General features: G+C 56.7%; 4 protein-coding genes across 5 annotated transcripts in view; 3 read left to right on the forward strand and 1 right to left on the reverse strand.

Moving 5' to 3' along the window:
- PTSG_11534 (uncharacterized protein) overlaps positions 1–1,266 on the forward strand; it is a gene marked incomplete at both ends in the record, with an annotated part of 1,940 nt that extends 674 nt beyond the window's left edge. The window contains 3 exons of the mRNA XM_004998571.1: positions 629–673; positions 829–978; positions 1,222–1,266. Of these exons, the coding sequence (XP_004998628.1) occupies positions 629–673; positions 829–978; positions 1,222–1,266 (240 nt within the window). The remainder of the gene's footprint in view (positions 1–628; positions 674–828; positions 979–1,221) is intronic.
- Positions 1,267–2,085: 819 nt separating this feature from the next.
- On the reverse strand, positions 2,086–2,809 carry PTSG_00075 (uncharacterized protein; the record flags this gene model as incomplete). Its single annotated transcript, XM_004998572.1, has 3 exons — positions 2,086–2,425; positions 2,486–2,702; positions 2,761–2,809. The coding sequence occupies 3 exons, from the start codon at positions 2,807–2,809 to the stop codon at positions 2,086–2,088; spliced, it is 606 nt and encodes a 201-aa protein (XP_004998629.1).
- Positions 2,810–6,972: 4,163 nt separating this feature from the next.
- Positions 6,973–12,326, forward strand: PTSG_00076 (uncharacterized protein; the record flags this gene model as incomplete). The annotated part of the gene is made up of 10 exons (XM_004998573.1): positions 6,973–7,175; positions 7,473–7,594; positions 7,775–7,944; positions 8,132–8,255; positions 8,500–8,573; positions 8,794–8,886; positions 9,034–9,177; positions 9,356–9,466; positions 9,726–9,922; positions 10,157–12,326. The coding sequence occupies 10 exons, from the start codon at positions 6,973–6,975 to the stop codon at positions 12,324–12,326; spliced, it is 3,408 nt and encodes a 1,135-aa protein (XP_004998630.1).
- A 1,208-nt stretch (positions 12,327–13,534) lies between these two features.
- PTSG_11535 overlaps positions 13,535–15,450 on the forward strand; it is a 2,960-nt gene continuing 1,044 nt past the window's right edge. The window contains exons 1-5 of one of the 2 annotated variants that reach the window (XM_004998575.1): positions 13,535–13,604; positions 13,719–13,818; positions 14,124–14,242; positions 14,488–14,769; positions 14,993–15,386. In XM_004998575.1, coding sequence (XP_004998632.1) covers positions 13,587–13,604; positions 13,719–13,818; positions 14,124–14,242; positions 14,488–14,769; positions 14,993–15,386 — 913 coding nt within the window. In that variant the 5' untranslated portion in view covers positions 13,535–13,586. Of the gene's footprint in view, positions 13,605–13,718; positions 13,819–14,046; positions 14,243–14,487; positions 14,770–14,992; positions 15,387–15,450 lie in introns of those variants that run through there. The other variant, XM_004998574.1, reaches the window with a different exon arrangement.

Consider the following 15,450-nt stretch of genomic DNA (forward strand, 5'->3'; position numbering starts at 1 on the left):
GGACAAGGCAGCAGCGACATGTCTAGCTGCTGGCTACTCAACGGTAAAGGCCTTGCAGCGGACCGTACAACCTCAGGGTTCGCCGTTCTCTAGCAGTAGCGCACAGTCACTCACCGACCGCCGATCATATGTCGTACCATGTCTCCTCCCGCTTGCTTAGATAGAGTAGCTATGTGTGCGCGTGGACAGTACAAGTTCATTTGTGACTACGGGCGCATAGCTCGTCACTTCATATATCATTTCATTCGCTGACGTGAATAGAGGACTGATTATGGTATGTGTGTGATTGACAGTGTGCGAGGACGCGCGTCGCGCGAGTGGTAGGTATTGTAGGGGCCGAAGGGGGGTAAACTCCCCAGCTTCATAACAAAAAAAAAAAGAGAAAAAAGATAAAGAAATCTTGATCTCCGGCCACCCTCTGAACATACACACACATGCAAACACACGTGCATCCACGCACGCTCACACTCTGTCTCACACACACACACACACACACACACACACACACACTCTCTCTCTCTCTCTCTCTCTCTCTCTCTCTCTCTCTCTCTCTCTCTCTCTCTACACACTCATGCACCCATTGACACATTCGCCCGGCTTTTACTGCCTGTCGTGTGCTTGCATTCAGCGTCGGAATCTCCTTCGCCATATGAAAACCCACGATGGCGTCAAGGTATTGATTAGCTTGCTGCTTGCCTTCACTTACTTTTGGAGACGTGAATGCATCTAAAGCAGCGCCATGGCTGATCAATTCTTGCAGCGCGGCCACCAACCCCTCACCCATCGTCCCTGCGATTTGCATGCTTGCTTGCGTGTGTGCCAAATCAGAAATTCAAGTGTGATGTGCCAGGGTGCACAGCAGCGTTTTTCAGACGGTCGGACCTCAAGCAACACATGATCACGCACACCAACGAAAAGGCCTTTGTGTGCTCCTTTCCCGGCTGTGGCAAGTGCTTTGCCCGACGCAGCGACTGCAAGGTACACGTGTGTGTGTGTGTGTGTGTTTGTTGGTTGTTTGTTTGTACATGTGTGTTTGTTGGTTTGCTTGTTTGTACATGTGTGTTTGTTGGTTTGCTTGTTTGTACATGTGTGTTTGTTGGTTTGCTTGTTTGTACATGTGTGTTTGTTGGTTTGCTTGTTTGTACATGTGTGTGTGTGTGCGTTTGCTGTCGTGTGTACTTGGGGCGCAGTTGTATGTGATGCTTCGCAATATTTGTGGAGTGCCTGTACACAGTTACCTCGTCGGTTCTCACGCCTCAGTACTGAGTGCGCACTGTGCAGGCACATGAAAGGCGCCATGACAAGCCGTTGTTCTGCCCAGGTGTGCACTGGTTGCAGCATCTCTGCATGCATACAATGGGTTTGCACAGGCGTTGCTTGCTTGCTTGTTTGTTTGTTTGTTTGTTTGTTTGTTTGTTTGTTTGTTTGTTTGTTTGTTTGTTTGTTTGTGTATGTGTTTGTGTATGTGTGTGTTTGCACGTGTGTATGTTGTTGTCTGACACGTGTGCTTAATCTCCCCCTCCAATGTGACCTCGTCCTCGCGTTTCGACAATTTTGTTTGCAATGACGCGTTAGATCCCGTATGCGGGCAGCGGTTTGGTGTGATGACCGATCTGAAGCGACACGTGCAGCGGCAGCACCCACACCTCGCACGTGCGTGCATCGAGAGAGAGAGAGAGAGAGAGAGAGAGAGAGAGAGAGAGAGTGTGTGTGTGTGTGTGTGTGTGTGTGTGTGTGTGTGTGTGTGTGTGTGTGTGTGTGTGTGTGTGTGTGTGTGTGTGTGTGTGTATGCTCCCCTGTTCACCTGCTCCCCTGTTCACCTGCTCCCCTGTTCACCTGCCCACCCCCTGTCCACCTGTTTGCCTGTTAACCTCTATGTGCCCCATCCCTTGTTTCGTCCAGATGCACTGCCGGGTCAGAAGACATCAGCAAAGGTAGCAATCGCTTTGAACTCGTTGCATGTGCTTGCTTCACTTTCGCTCCGCCGAAATGGGCGCTCAACAAGCGCATGTGCTTGCCTGCTTGCTGGTTTGCTTTGCGCGCTTGTACACACTGGCTCACTTTGTGTGCACGCGCACGCCACGCCTACACGACCATCATATCACAGCGCCCCCCGTCAACCGCAAACAGTGAGGCAGCTGCACCAAAGCGTTCAAAACAGGCATCATCATCATTGTCATCAAAAGCGGCAGCAACAGCAAGAACAGCAACACCAAGAACAGCAACAGCAAATCGGACTTCGGCATCATCAGCATCGCTGTTGTCGCTGCCGTTGAGCGAGCCAGCGGCCGTGTCATCGCTGCTGCAGCGGCTGCCCGATGACGTGCGCCCGGCCGTCACGCGCTGCGTTTCCGACATGCTGCGCTCCCTCCTCCACGCGGGCGATGCGGACCAGGGGCAGGTGGCCATGGCGACGCTCGCGCAGCTGATGCAGGCGGGCGGTGTGGGTGCCCCAGACGACCATCATGACCACCACCACCACCACGACGACAACAACAACAACAACAACAACAACAACAACAACAACAACAACAACAACAACAACAACAACAACAACAACAACAACAACAACAACAACAACAACAACAACAACAACAACAACAACGGCGGCAGCTTGTTTGCCCTCGCATCGGCGGTTGCACGTGCGAGCAGTGCACGGCCTGTGGACCCAGGCCGCGACCCTTCAGCTCCGATGAGCACAGCTGCACGTGGTATTGGGATAGCACATGTGGCAGGTGCAGCAGCAGCAGCGGTGCCGACGACGGATATTGACGCGTGTTCGGATTGCCAGCCGCTGTGTGACACCCATGCGTCGAGCATCCTGCTGTCCATGCGCGATGCGTCGCCAACACGGCTGCGGCCCGCGGCAGCTGCTGCGCACGTTGGTGGCGATGGTGGCAATGATGGAGACAGCAGCATCGTCAGCAGCGACAGTGGTGGCCGTGTTAGTGACGACGAGGAAGGGCACCAGGAGCGCTGTCAGGTGCAGCGCACCGCCATCCAACAACAACAACAACAACAACAACAACAGCAGCAGCAGCAGCAGCAGCAACAACAACAACAACAACAGCAGCAGCAGCAGCAGCAGCAGCAGCCGAGCCACTTTCATCTCCCTGATTGGCCTGGGGTGACGATCCAGGTAGCGGACGACTCGATGCTCGCGTCGCTGCCGCTGTCGCCACATGTGTTGGATGACCTCCGCCCGTGCTGGGACGAGGGCTGCGAACCAACAACAGGAGCAGCAGCAGCAGCGACAGCGGCGGCGGCCAGCACTGTAAGCCGCAGCAGCTGCCATGACACCACGAACAGGGACAGGTGGAACAGCACCGGCAGCAGCAGCAGCAGCACCTCACGCGACAACAAGCGCGCCCATGCAACTGACACCACGACGATGCTGGCTCATGATGTGAGTTTCCAGCGACACCAGCGACACTGCCATCATCATCACCACTTTCCGCGCTTCTCGCACCACCACGCTCGCCACTACCACTGCCATACGGCGCCCGAGTCACATGACGTCTGTCACTACAAGCAGCACCAGCACTGCCACCCGTGCGACATGCACATGCATGTGGACAGCGAAGGAGGGCACCAGCACACTGTGACGCGTGGCCATTCAACGTGTCTCGCGTACACCAGCAGCCGCGACGACCACGACCCACAACAACAACAACAACAACAACAACAACAACAACAACAACAACAACAACAACAACAACAACAACAACAACAACAACAACAACAACAACAACAGCAGCAGCAGCAGCAACAACAACAACAACAACAACAACAACAACAACAACAACAACAGCAACAGCAACAACAACAACAACAACAACAACAACAACAACAACAACAACAACAACAACAACAACAACAACAACAACAACAACAACAACAACAACAGGTGGACGAAAGGAATGGGGCAGACTCTCGTTCGTTGGCGGATGCACCTCTTGCACGAGCTTGTGCATGTGACGATGGCGACGTTTGCGGCGGTGGGAGCATGTGTGTTGACGACTGGCTGCAGGACTGCGACTGCAGTGACCTCTGCTGCTTCGACGTGTGTGCTGATGGTGATCTTGGGGCTTGCGAGCGGCCGGGATCGCCGGTGAAATGCCCGATGTGCTGCCAAGACCTGAGCTGCTGCTTCTGCTGCTCCAGCTTTGATGACGACGACTGCTTCAAGCATCACCACAGCGGACATCATCATCACCACCACCATCATCATCATCAACATCATCAACATCATCAACATCATCAGTATCAGCAGCACCACCCCCACCACCATCACCACCACCATCCCCATGGCCATCACTGCCACAACCACCACGCGGAACCATCACAATTGCGCGACGACATGGACAAGGAAGAGGAGCAAGACTTGGACCACCACGACGGCCGCCAGCACCACCACACATGTCATCTTCCTCACCATCCGCATCACCATCACCATCCTTCCCATCATCACCACCGTCATCATCATCGCGACGGACGTGAGCAAGAACAACTTGCCAACAGCGATGATGCCGATGCTGCTGATGATGGTGCTGCTGATGACGATCCCACAACACGCGCCAATGTTGATTGATGCTGCGTTGACGTTGATTGATGGCGTCTGCATCTTTGCATGCTGATTTGAAACACCACACCCTCACCAACAACACCAAATTCAAATAGCAAACACCACCACATGCCGTGCTTGCTTGCTTGCTTGCTTGCTCGCTTTTGGTGTGCAGTTTTGCTCTTTGCGCGCTGCATGTTGTCTGGTGCCACGTCACTGTTCCTTGATTCTACACATGACTTGGAGCACACCATTGCTCGTGCGGCGTTTATTGGTCGTCCAACCAAAGTCACCAACGCTGCCCGTCCGTCAGTGTGCGTGTGTCTGTATGTGTGTTGTGTCTGACATGAGTCAATGCCCTGTGTGTGTGTTGTGTGTGTGTGTGTGTCGTTTTTTGGAACCCGCCCGAGTTGCATTTCTAAACAGTAAACGCTTCCACGCCACAGTTGAGCAAACCCCACACGTCTCTTGCCACACATGCACAAGACGACAGCCGCAACACTCGCAACTCGCGAGCGTACGTGAGCAACAACATGCAAAGAAAGTCCCTTTCGCTCATCCAGAGCAGTGACGCGGCGGGCGTGATGAATGACATGCGTGGACATATGGGGCGGGTTGGGGTGTCGTTCTGCATGGTTGTTGCACACCAAGGCAAACCACCACCACGCAGACAATCAACACATTTTGCATGCTACATGTTTGCTGCACGTCTGCGAGGATTTATGCAAGATAACGGCGATTTGTCCAACAAGGGCACTTTCGACTTTCGACCATGAGCCAAATTTCCCCTCTTCGGGCCCGATTCTGAGAAACCGCACACCCCACCACACACACCATAAAAAAAATTTCTTCCCTCTTCTTCTCTCTTTTTGCTCCTTTGTGCTGCTTTTGCTTCTGCTCTTGCTCACCGCCTGCACACTTCTTCTTGAGTGGTCTTGGTCGCCTGCTTTTGCGTGCGTGTATCTGGGGTGTGCGTGTGCCGCGCTCCCTTCTTTGGATTGGCCTACTTCATTCTCTTTGTTGTTTGCGGGTTTTCTGTTCCTATCCCGACTGTCGAGCGGTTCGTTGGTGTTGTTCGTGGCACCTTCCCGTGGTGAGTGACTGTGACCAACGTTCGTGTGCTTGTGTGTGTGTGTGTGTGCTGGTGTGTGTGTGTGTGTGTGTGTGTGTGTGTGTGTGTGTGTGTGTGTGTGTGTGTGTGTGTGTGTGTGTGTGTGTGTGTGTGTGTGTGTGTGTGCTTGTGTGTGTGTGTGCTTGTGTGTGTGTGTGTGTGTGTGTGTGTGCTTGTGTGTGTGTGTGTGCTTGTGTGTGCTTGTGTGAGTGTGCTTGTGTGTGAATGTGTGTCTATTGGTCGTTGAGATCTTTGTGAGTGGTGCCAGCTTCCAATTCGCTTTCTCCTCAAGACAACCCACACCCCACACGCCACACGCTGCTCACCGCTCACCGCTCACGGTTGACGTTGCCCATCCATCACTGCTGGCCCCCAACCCCACAGCACGCACCCAGCTCCCAAATGGCAAAGGACCATCCATCGACCCTTTGCCACCTTTTTTCATTCCACCCAGCCACCCTATTCCCGCCCTCGCGGTTTTGTTCCAGGCCAAGCAGTTCACGTGAGTGCTCTCATGCGATCGATGCTTTGCGCTGTCAACCTGCCCATTTGCGTGCGCCCTGCTTTGGGTCAGAGTGAGTGAGAGTGTGGGTGTGTGAGTGAGTGCATGCACGCACACAAATACCCTCGCGCTCACATGCACGCACAGGCCCGTACGCACGCTCATATGCATGCACGCTCACCCGCTCACATGCTCACATGCACGCACTCTTGCACATACGCACACGACTCACGTGTGCACTAACAACCCCTCTGTTCCCGGTGCCATACACGCTCCTGCTGTCCTTTGCTGGCGCTGCCCGCCACGTTTCTAACAGTGTGCTGCGCCCTCGATCAATCGATGTTCGACAAGCAGCTCCGCCAGTCGCTCTCCCCAACTTGTCGCTACACACAACGTCGGCAGCAGCCCGCACCCCTGAACCGCCTCATTTCACGCGCTCCGGCCTGCACAGGGCTCCCCGTTCACCGCAGCCACCGCCGCCGCCGCCTGCGGGCGGGTGGCCTTTGTCCCCCCACACCAGCTCCACCCCCGCACCTGCTGATCACCCAACCTCTCCCGCGTATCCGTTGAGTTGCTTCAGCCAAGCTTCACTCAGCTTGAAGCACACATCCAAACACACGCCTCTTCGCTTTCACGACGCTGAGCCTCCAACCACATACATCATCTTTCCTGCCCTACTCCAGCTTCGCGTTCATGGTCACAACAGCGCAACGCTCGTCCCTGGCATTTGCTTCGACAACCACACCCCCTGCAACTACCACAACCACACCTGCCGCCACGGCCACAACCACACACATGGGCACGCCATCACTGGAAATGAAGGCAGCCATGACAAAGCTTGCCAGCGCACAGCCGGCCAAGGTGCCTGCAGGTTTGCTACGGCGCCCCAACAAAGATAAGACGCCCTGGCTCACCGAGAATTTGCCAAACCGCTCCATCCACATCATGCTCAAAGCTGGTGGTGAAGTTGGCGAGTTCATCATCAACGCCACGCCACCGTAAGCCTGTTTTGTTTTGTTTGTTTGTTTGTATGTTTGTGTGTGTGCGTGCGTGCGTGTGTGTTCTGTTTGCACGCATGCATGTGGTGTGAATAATGCTGCTGCTGCTGCTGCTGCTGTGCACGGTGGCCTTCGTGTGCTACTGCACATGCACATGTGTGTGTCGTGCTCGCCTTCCCTTCCGTGTTTGCTTGATCTGTGGTGCGCTGCTTGCGAGTTGTTCAGCGCTCTCGCTCTCGCTCTCAATCTCAGCCTACTCTTCTAACATCGCCGACCATTCACACTGCGGCCTTGCAGAGACAGCCCAAGCAAGCAGAAGACTACACCTGCCAACGCAGACAAGTTCAAGTACACGCTCTGGTTCAACGCCCCGGGCATTGGATCGGCCTACAAGCTGGCAGTCGCTTTTCATGACGGCCGTACGTGCACACATTAACGCATGTGGTGGTGGTGGTGGTGGTGGTGGTGGTGGTGATGATGTAAGCCGCTGCGTTGTCGTGCTGTCAGCTCACATTGTGCTTCGCCTGCTTTCACTCACTTCTCGCCACAACCCATGCACGCGCGCGCGCGCACACGCACACCTCCCTTCATCCCTGCAGAGCTGTGGCCGGGCATCATTCGACAGTTTGACCACGTGAACCAGGAGGTGCTGATGACGTGGGTGGACTGTCACAGCGTCAAGACACGTCGCTTCTCAACAGACAGCGTGCTCTCACAGTGCCCCCGCCTCAAATTTCACGTCACTGCCATCCCCATCATCCACGATGAGGTAGTGTGTTGCGTGATGTTGTGTTTGTTTGTGTTGGTGGTGTGCTGCGTGTGTGTATGTTTTTTTTTTGTTGTTGTCTTGTGTGTGTTGCGTTGTGCTTTCACATTGCCCTCATGGCCCCCTTGGTCGTCTCCACTCACTGGAGCCTTGGCTGCATGACGTGCTTGCTGTTTACTTTGGTGCACAGCGCGGGTACCGGCTCGACTCCAGCTCGGCACGCCACCTTCATGGCGCGACACTCGAAGACCTCGTGTTCAAGCTGCAGCGCGAAGGATTTGCTCGCCCAATGTGGGAGCGCGACGGCGAACTAGGTGTGTGTGTGTGTGTGTGTGTGTGTGTGTGTGTGTGTGTGTGAAGAGAGAGAGTGCGTGCGGGATGCTCCATGTGCTGGCATGTGTTTGCGTGCGTGTTAACACGTACGTGTGTGTGTGCAGGTGTGTGCTTGTGCAAGTACTCGTGCATGTGTGTGTGCGCGCACTTCCTCTCAGCCTGCCACTGCTTCATCTAGCGCAAGCGCTCACAACAATGGTGCTCTCGTGTTTCATCCGCGTGCAGTGCATGTGACGCTTAAGAACACATGTCGCTGCTGGCTTCCACCTGGCCCAAGGATAGCCGACAACAACGCCCTGGTGCGAGAAGAAAAGAGAGAGAGAGAGCATGTGGGTGTGCGCGTCTGTGTGTGAAAGAGCCAGCGTGAAAGTGAGAGAAAAGAAAAGTTGTACGCACGCGTGTTCGTGTTGAGGCCTGTGTCACCGGCGTTGAGCCTGCGCGAGGCCCGAATCTGCACAGCCCAGCTCACCTTGTGTTCTCCGTCGCCCCGCTCCATCTTGTCCCCCCACCACCACACAGCGCGAGGCTGATCTCAAACTGCCGCTGTCGTGCTCCCGCAGCCAAGCCGAGCACATCTTCTCAGGCCACTGGTGCCAACCAGGAGATTTTTTGGTGCGTGCAAATGTGCCGCATGTTCTGCACATGCAATTCATGGCTGCTTGACGCTTGGAACAGAGTCAGCTGCACTTCAGGCACACACACACACACACATTCATTGCCTCATCATCATGCCAATGTCCTGCGCTGACGACGGAGCAGTTTCGGTTTGCGGACAAGTCGTCGCCGCAGGAGCAGGACGCGCTGTTTGTCATCTCGTCCATGAGCGCCATCCGCGTGATGCACAAGCGCATCCCCGTCAACGATGCGGGATACTTCTACTTTGAGGACCTGCCGGAACTCACGGTACGCTGCTTGTTCGTGTGCATGAACCTTGACGCACATGTGTACACACTTATGCGTTTTATGCGTGTGTGCACACCCCCGCACGCATGCACGCACACTCTCTCTCGATCAACCAACAGCCAACAGCTACCCTCACCTACTCCCCCTCGCATGTCTTGTTGATGCTGCTTCCCTGCAGTTCTTCCTTTTGAGCGACCTGCTTGACTTTATTATCATTCACGAGCGAATCGACGGCATTCCCCTCCGCCGCCTCGTCAACGTCGGCAACACAACCCCACTGCTTGGAGAGGTGCGTTGCTTCTTTGCTATCGTACTTGAAGACGCGTTCATCGTTCCTGTCGGGCCTCTTCACGGAAATGCTCCAATTCTCCACCCAAAGTCTATTCGCCGATGCCTTGATCCCAACTTCTGAGCACTCCCTCACACACACACACACACATACACACATACATACACGTACACATACACGTACACACATATACACACACATATACACACACATACACATACACCCACACCGTGTTTGCCTGCTGTGCTGTGCGTTGCAGGATACGTCGCTGCGCCGCATCCCCAAGTACTCGCGGCCGGACGGCGTCTCGTCCCTCTGGCGCGGTCTTCGCCGCACGCGCACTGTCTCCTCTTTCCCGCCAGCCCGCACACGCAAGAACGGCCAGCGCAGCACCGCAGGCCTTGCGCCGTGGTCGTCGGACGAAGCCATCAACACCATGGGCCACAAACAGTTTAGGTAAGCATGCGCAGTCGTGTGCCGAGCAAAGGTGCAGTCACCGTGCCTTTGTGTCCCTGTGTGTCTCTTGTGTGTGCCTATTGGGCTCCCACGCTCCAGTTTTGGGGGTTTGGCATGTTGCTGTGCACGCTCGCGGCTGATCTGCACCGCACCGCATCCCAACCTGAGTTCTCACTCTGCTTACCTTCCTCCAATCGCGCACCCGCATGCAACCGTGTGTCTGGGCCTCTGCAGGCACGGACTGTGGTCGCACAGCGGCGGCGGGTCTCAGGTGCACCACCACCACCACCAGCACCAGCACCAGCACCAACAGTCGAGCATCGGCATTGAAGCATTTGACGATGGCGACGCTGACGACGACGACGACGACGACGATGACGAGGGCTTTGATGCACAAGGTCGACGCGTGCGAAGGGAAGGGGCCATGCGCATGCTGGCCACCGCAGCCACGGGCAGCAGTGGCATGGGCGGCGTTGATGCGAGCAGCAGGGACCAGTACGACGATGGCACCGACTCGGACACAACGGACGAGTTCAACGAGGAGCTGTCGCGACCGCCGGCACCGCCTGCGCTGTGGTTGGCGCCGCTTGGCTACTCGCACGCAATGCTGGAGAACGAGGACAGCCAGGACAGCACGGCAGCGGAGCCGACAACCAGCGCGGGAGGCCGTCGCATGTCTGTCATGATGGCGGAGAGCGACACGAGCGACGGCGACACAAGCGCAGGCTCGCATCAGCCAACGCCAACCCTGCACCAGCAGCTGCTCAAGGCAGGCCCTGCTCGGCGCGGCTCGGCCTCGGAGATGGACACGGACATGTCGTCTGCGCGCTCCATATCGTCGACCTCGCCCTCATCGGTGTCCATTACATCTGGCGACGCCTCCTCCCTCACGCCCCTGCAGCAGCGCCTGCGCCGCCAACAGCAGCAGCACCAGGAGATGCAGCAGCAGGCGTATGCGGCCTCGCTCGGCAACTTGCAGCCCATCAACTACGAGAAGCTCTCGAGCCTGGACATTCTGCACCTGCACGCCGAGCAGCAGCAGCTACCCGAGGAGCAGCAGAACCAGGACTTTAGGCGCTTCCACAAGCAGCTGCAACAGCAGCAGCAACAACTGCTACAGCACCAGCAGCAGGCTGCATCGCGCCTGCCGTCATCGTCCTTGCAGTGGCGGCCCTTTGCCGGGCACCGCCAGCAGCAACAGCAGCAGCAGCAGCCACAGCAGCAGCCGTTTATGCTGCGGCCCGTGCCATCGAGTCCTCGCGGGCGAACGGAGTTGCGGGGCGCAGAGAATGGTCGTGTTGCCGGTCGGCCAACGGCAAGGGCAAAGCGCCGCCCGCGCTCACGCCAACAACAACAGCAGCAGCAGCCAGCGGCGGCGACGACTGCAGTGGAGAAGCAAGCAGGTGCCGCGCAGCAACGAGAGCAACGAGCCGAGGCAAAGGAGGAAGAAGGCGCGGTGGACACAGCGCTGCAGCGCGAGGATGAACGCGAAGAGGAGGATGAAGACGACGCCGGCATTGGCATCAGCCACGCCAACAGGGAGTCGCCAGATGCTGTGCCTGGTGTGTCTGTTGCCGAGGACGAAGCCGCACGCCACTCCCCATCAGCCTCACAGCAAGAATCCCAGCAGCAGCAGCCTTCGTCGCACGTGAGCCGATTTGCGTCTCAGGCCACCCGGGACGTACATGTATCACCTGAGCTGCAGGGAACGCACGACGCCATGCGGGCAGCGCTGAGGGAAGGCGGGCAGAAGCGTGATGCAAGCTCGTCCTCGCTGGCAGCTGCGCCGCCACCCAATGCGCGCAGGTGGGCACAGGAGGGGGGCACGCGAGCACGCCTGTCGAACGCCGCCGTCGCCATCGGGGACTCGTCATGCCGGTCGCTGTCTGCCACGGGCCGCCTCTCTGGGCACCAGCAGCAGCCTTCGCCAACATCCCCAACGCTCTCTGTATCCACATCGCTCTCGCCCCTGCGCACGCACAGCCCACAGGTCGCAGGGAAATGGCCGGTGGACGAACAGGCGGCGCTGGTGGATACCATGTTCAGCGAAACCATACCGCAGGAGCAGTCCATGGGACACCCTGGCCTTGGCCTTCGCCCGTACGGCCAGCTGTTTTCGCGGCAGAGCACGCGCTTTCCCTCTGGTATCCTCTCACAGCCGCAGCACCCACGCCGCCCGCCGCCGCCGCCATGGATCATCCAACAACAGCAGCAGCAACAACAACAGCAGCAACAGCAGCAGGGCGTGCCTGCAAGCTCGTCTACTACCGCGAATGGCAGCGACACTACTGGCGTCACGCGACGACGAGAACCGCTCACATCGTCGTCGTCGTCATCGCACTCATTCCTCAATGCCTTGGCGGCGTCCAGCATCCAGGACGAGATTGATGACATCTTTGGCTGACTGCACAGTGGTGTGCAACAGCATTCCCTATGTAGAGCGACGCTCTGGCCATTGTATACATGCCGGTGTGGTTTGATTGTTGTGTATTCTCGTGTTGTTTGGTGGTTTGTCCCTTGTCTTAAGGGTGGTTTTGTTTCTGCTTTGCTGGGCCAAAGCTTGTCACACCAGTGTGCCACATCTCTCCCCTAGGAATGCATCGTGGCGCCTTCCTCTCTGAACTTTCGTGTGTGTGTGTGTGTGTGTGTGTGTGTGTGTGTGTGTGTGTGTGTGTGTGTGTGTGTGTGTGTGTGTGTGTGTGTCGCACCCCCCTTTGTCCCTTCCCTCTTAGTCCCGGCTTGTTTTGCTGGCATTGTGGGAGAGTGGCGTTGATGATCGCTGCAAATGCCTTACGCGTTCCCAATTCCCAAACGTGGTCCCTTCCTTTCTTCTAGACATTGAATCCTGTTGCTCCTTGAACCCTTTCTCGCCCTGCTTTGGTTGACATGAGTGAGCCTTTGCTGACCTACGACCCCTGCTCATTCTTCGCTGTTAGCAGCTTACCTCCCTCCTCCTATCTCCTCTCCTTGCTCTCTCTCTCTCTCTCTCATTCTCATTTCAACATGTGTTACGTCGCATTCCCTCCTATCTGCTGCGCGTTGTGTGTGTGTGTGTGTGTGTGTGTGTGTGTGTGTGTGTGTGTGTGTGTGTGTGTGTGTGTGTGTGTGTGTGTGTGTGTGTGGAGTTTTACCTGTTCATCACTGCCGTGCAGCTGTTACGCTGTTGCTGCTGCTGTTGATATCATGCCCTATATGCGCTTCTTGTTGCTTTGTGCGCTGATGCGTCCGTAGCTCAAGCTCGGTGTGCATCGGGTGTGCACCTGGTTGGTGCGAAATAGGATTGAGAGTCGTCTCCTTCCACTGACTACTGCGTCTGGTGTGTCCATGTTCCTGTTGCTCACTCGCCAATCACCACCCTCTTTCCATAGCCCCTTTTCTTGCGTGCTCGTCTGCTCGCTTGCTTGGTTTTGTGATAGTAGTGCTGCTGACGCTGTGGGTTGTTCATGCGCGTTGCAACCACGCCACCGCTTGTTGCCCGCTGCCCACGTATTATTGAACTCTTCATTCTCGTCCACCCACCAAGGCAAAGGAGGAGAACCGGGAAGGGCAGGGAGGTGGGAGGAAGGCGGGGTTGGAGGAGTTTCGAGTGAAGAACACAAACACAAAACGCCAGAACCAGGATCGCCGCAAATTAAATTGCGCAACAGGACCGCAAAACAAGAGCATGCCAACCGTGGTGCAGGTTGGTTAGTGGATGGTTGGCTTGCTAGCTTGGCTTGGTGTCTTCTGCTTCGCGATCGTGGATGCACAGGTCTTTGCTCAGTCGTCTGTCACTGCTGCTTATGCCCTGATGCAGGAGGACCGCTTCCGCAAGGCGGTCGGGTCTCGCGTTGTTGTGGACGGCAAAGGTGACGGAACGCTGCGATACTTTGGCCGCCTTCGCGTCAGCAAGAAGCGTACGTTTGTAGAGATGTATGTATGTATGTGCGTGCGTGCGTGTGTGTCTGTCTGTGTCTGTCTGTGTCTGTCGTGTCCGTGTGTGTGTGTGTGTGTCTGTGTGTGTATGTGTCTGTCTGTGTCTGTCCGTGTCTGTCCGTGTCTGTGTGTCCGTGTGTGTGTCTGTGTATCTGCGGACCTCTGTCTTTGTGTCTGCTGGCCTGTGTTGTTCATGTTTGCGCTCTACACTTGCTTGCTCACAAGCATGCACGCCACCAACCAACCAACCATAACAAACAATGGCCATCACCTCTCCTCGCACCAGCCACCAAGTTCTGTGGAGTCGAACTGGACGCACCAGACGGCAAGAATGACGGAAGTACTGGCGGCGAACGCTACTTCTCCTGTCCTCCAGGACACGGCGTCTTTGTTGCCATGGACAAGGTGCTGCCCTTGTCCCCGGCCACCGCTCAAGCTGCTGTAGTGGCCTTGGCCTTTCCCCTCTATCAAATGCACTCACAAGCTTATGCTGCCCTCGTTCTTGCTTCACATCAATGACCTCACATGTATTACATCACCTTCTCCTTTTCCCCATCTCCTCGTGGTGTGCACCACCTTTTCCAACCACCCGCTCCCATGCAACCACCGCATGGCGGCGACGTACATGCGCACCAACCTTCACACACCAGGTGTCCTTGGGTGGATCATCAGGCACCAACACAGGACCAAAGGCCAGGAAGAGCCCCGTGAAGCGACGACCATCGACTACGAGCAAGCCGGGCTCAGCCGCCACAACGCCAAAGCGACCGTCGTCTGCGTCTGCTGCACGCGCCGGTGGGAAGCGCCCATCTAGTGCCCGTCGCAAGTCCACTGCTGCCACCCCGCCGTCCCGCACACCTTCCACTTCCTCGGCGCCCGCAAGTGCGGCAAAGCGACGCTCATCTCAGCCAGCCAAGACGCCCACCAGCCAGGTGTCTTGTGTGTCTGTGTGCCTGTGTGTCTGTCTAGGCCTGTGTCTGACACACACGCGCACGCGCGCGCGCGCTCACCCTGTGTCCGTCTGTGCCTGTGTGTACCGGCGTCTGCCCGGTAATCGTACTTCCCCCTAGTCTGGAACTGTACCTTTGTCACTTTTCCCACGCCAACTCTCTCTGCTCCCCTCGTCCTCGTCCTCTCAAACACGTACACCGCCAGAACCGGCGCCGTTCATCAACGACAGCGCCCGCGTCCGCCAACAAGGGCCCATCGTCATCGCGACGCAGCAGCCGCCCGCAGTCCGCATCACAGACACCGCGCGAGACAAAGTCCTCAATTGCTCGGCGTGCAAGCAGGGCCAGCCATGATGCAAGCAGCGGCGACGCTGTGTTTCCGTACACACCAGCACGCGTTCTGAAGAACCGCCCCTCGCCCGCAAGTCGGGCCAACGGGACATCGGCGCCAGCATCCGCTGGCCGACGCCGGAGCGCCACTACCGCCACCAGAACGCGACGCACAACACAGCCATCCTCTGCCTCGCACAAGCGAACGCGGAAGCAGAAAGCAGAGGTGGTTGTCGGCACCAGCAGAGACGCTGTCATCGACGCCAGCGGTGTGTGTGTGTGTGTGTGTGTGTGTGTGTGTGTGTGTGTGTGTGTGTGTGTGTCTGTCTGTCT

This window comes from Salpingoeca rosetta, assembly GCF_000188695.1.
Source record: "Salpingoeca rosetta unplaced genomic scaffold supercont1.1, whole genome shotgun sequence".
Lineage (NCBI taxonomy): Eukaryota > Choanoflagellata > Craspedida > Salpingoecidae > Salpingoeca > Salpingoeca rosetta.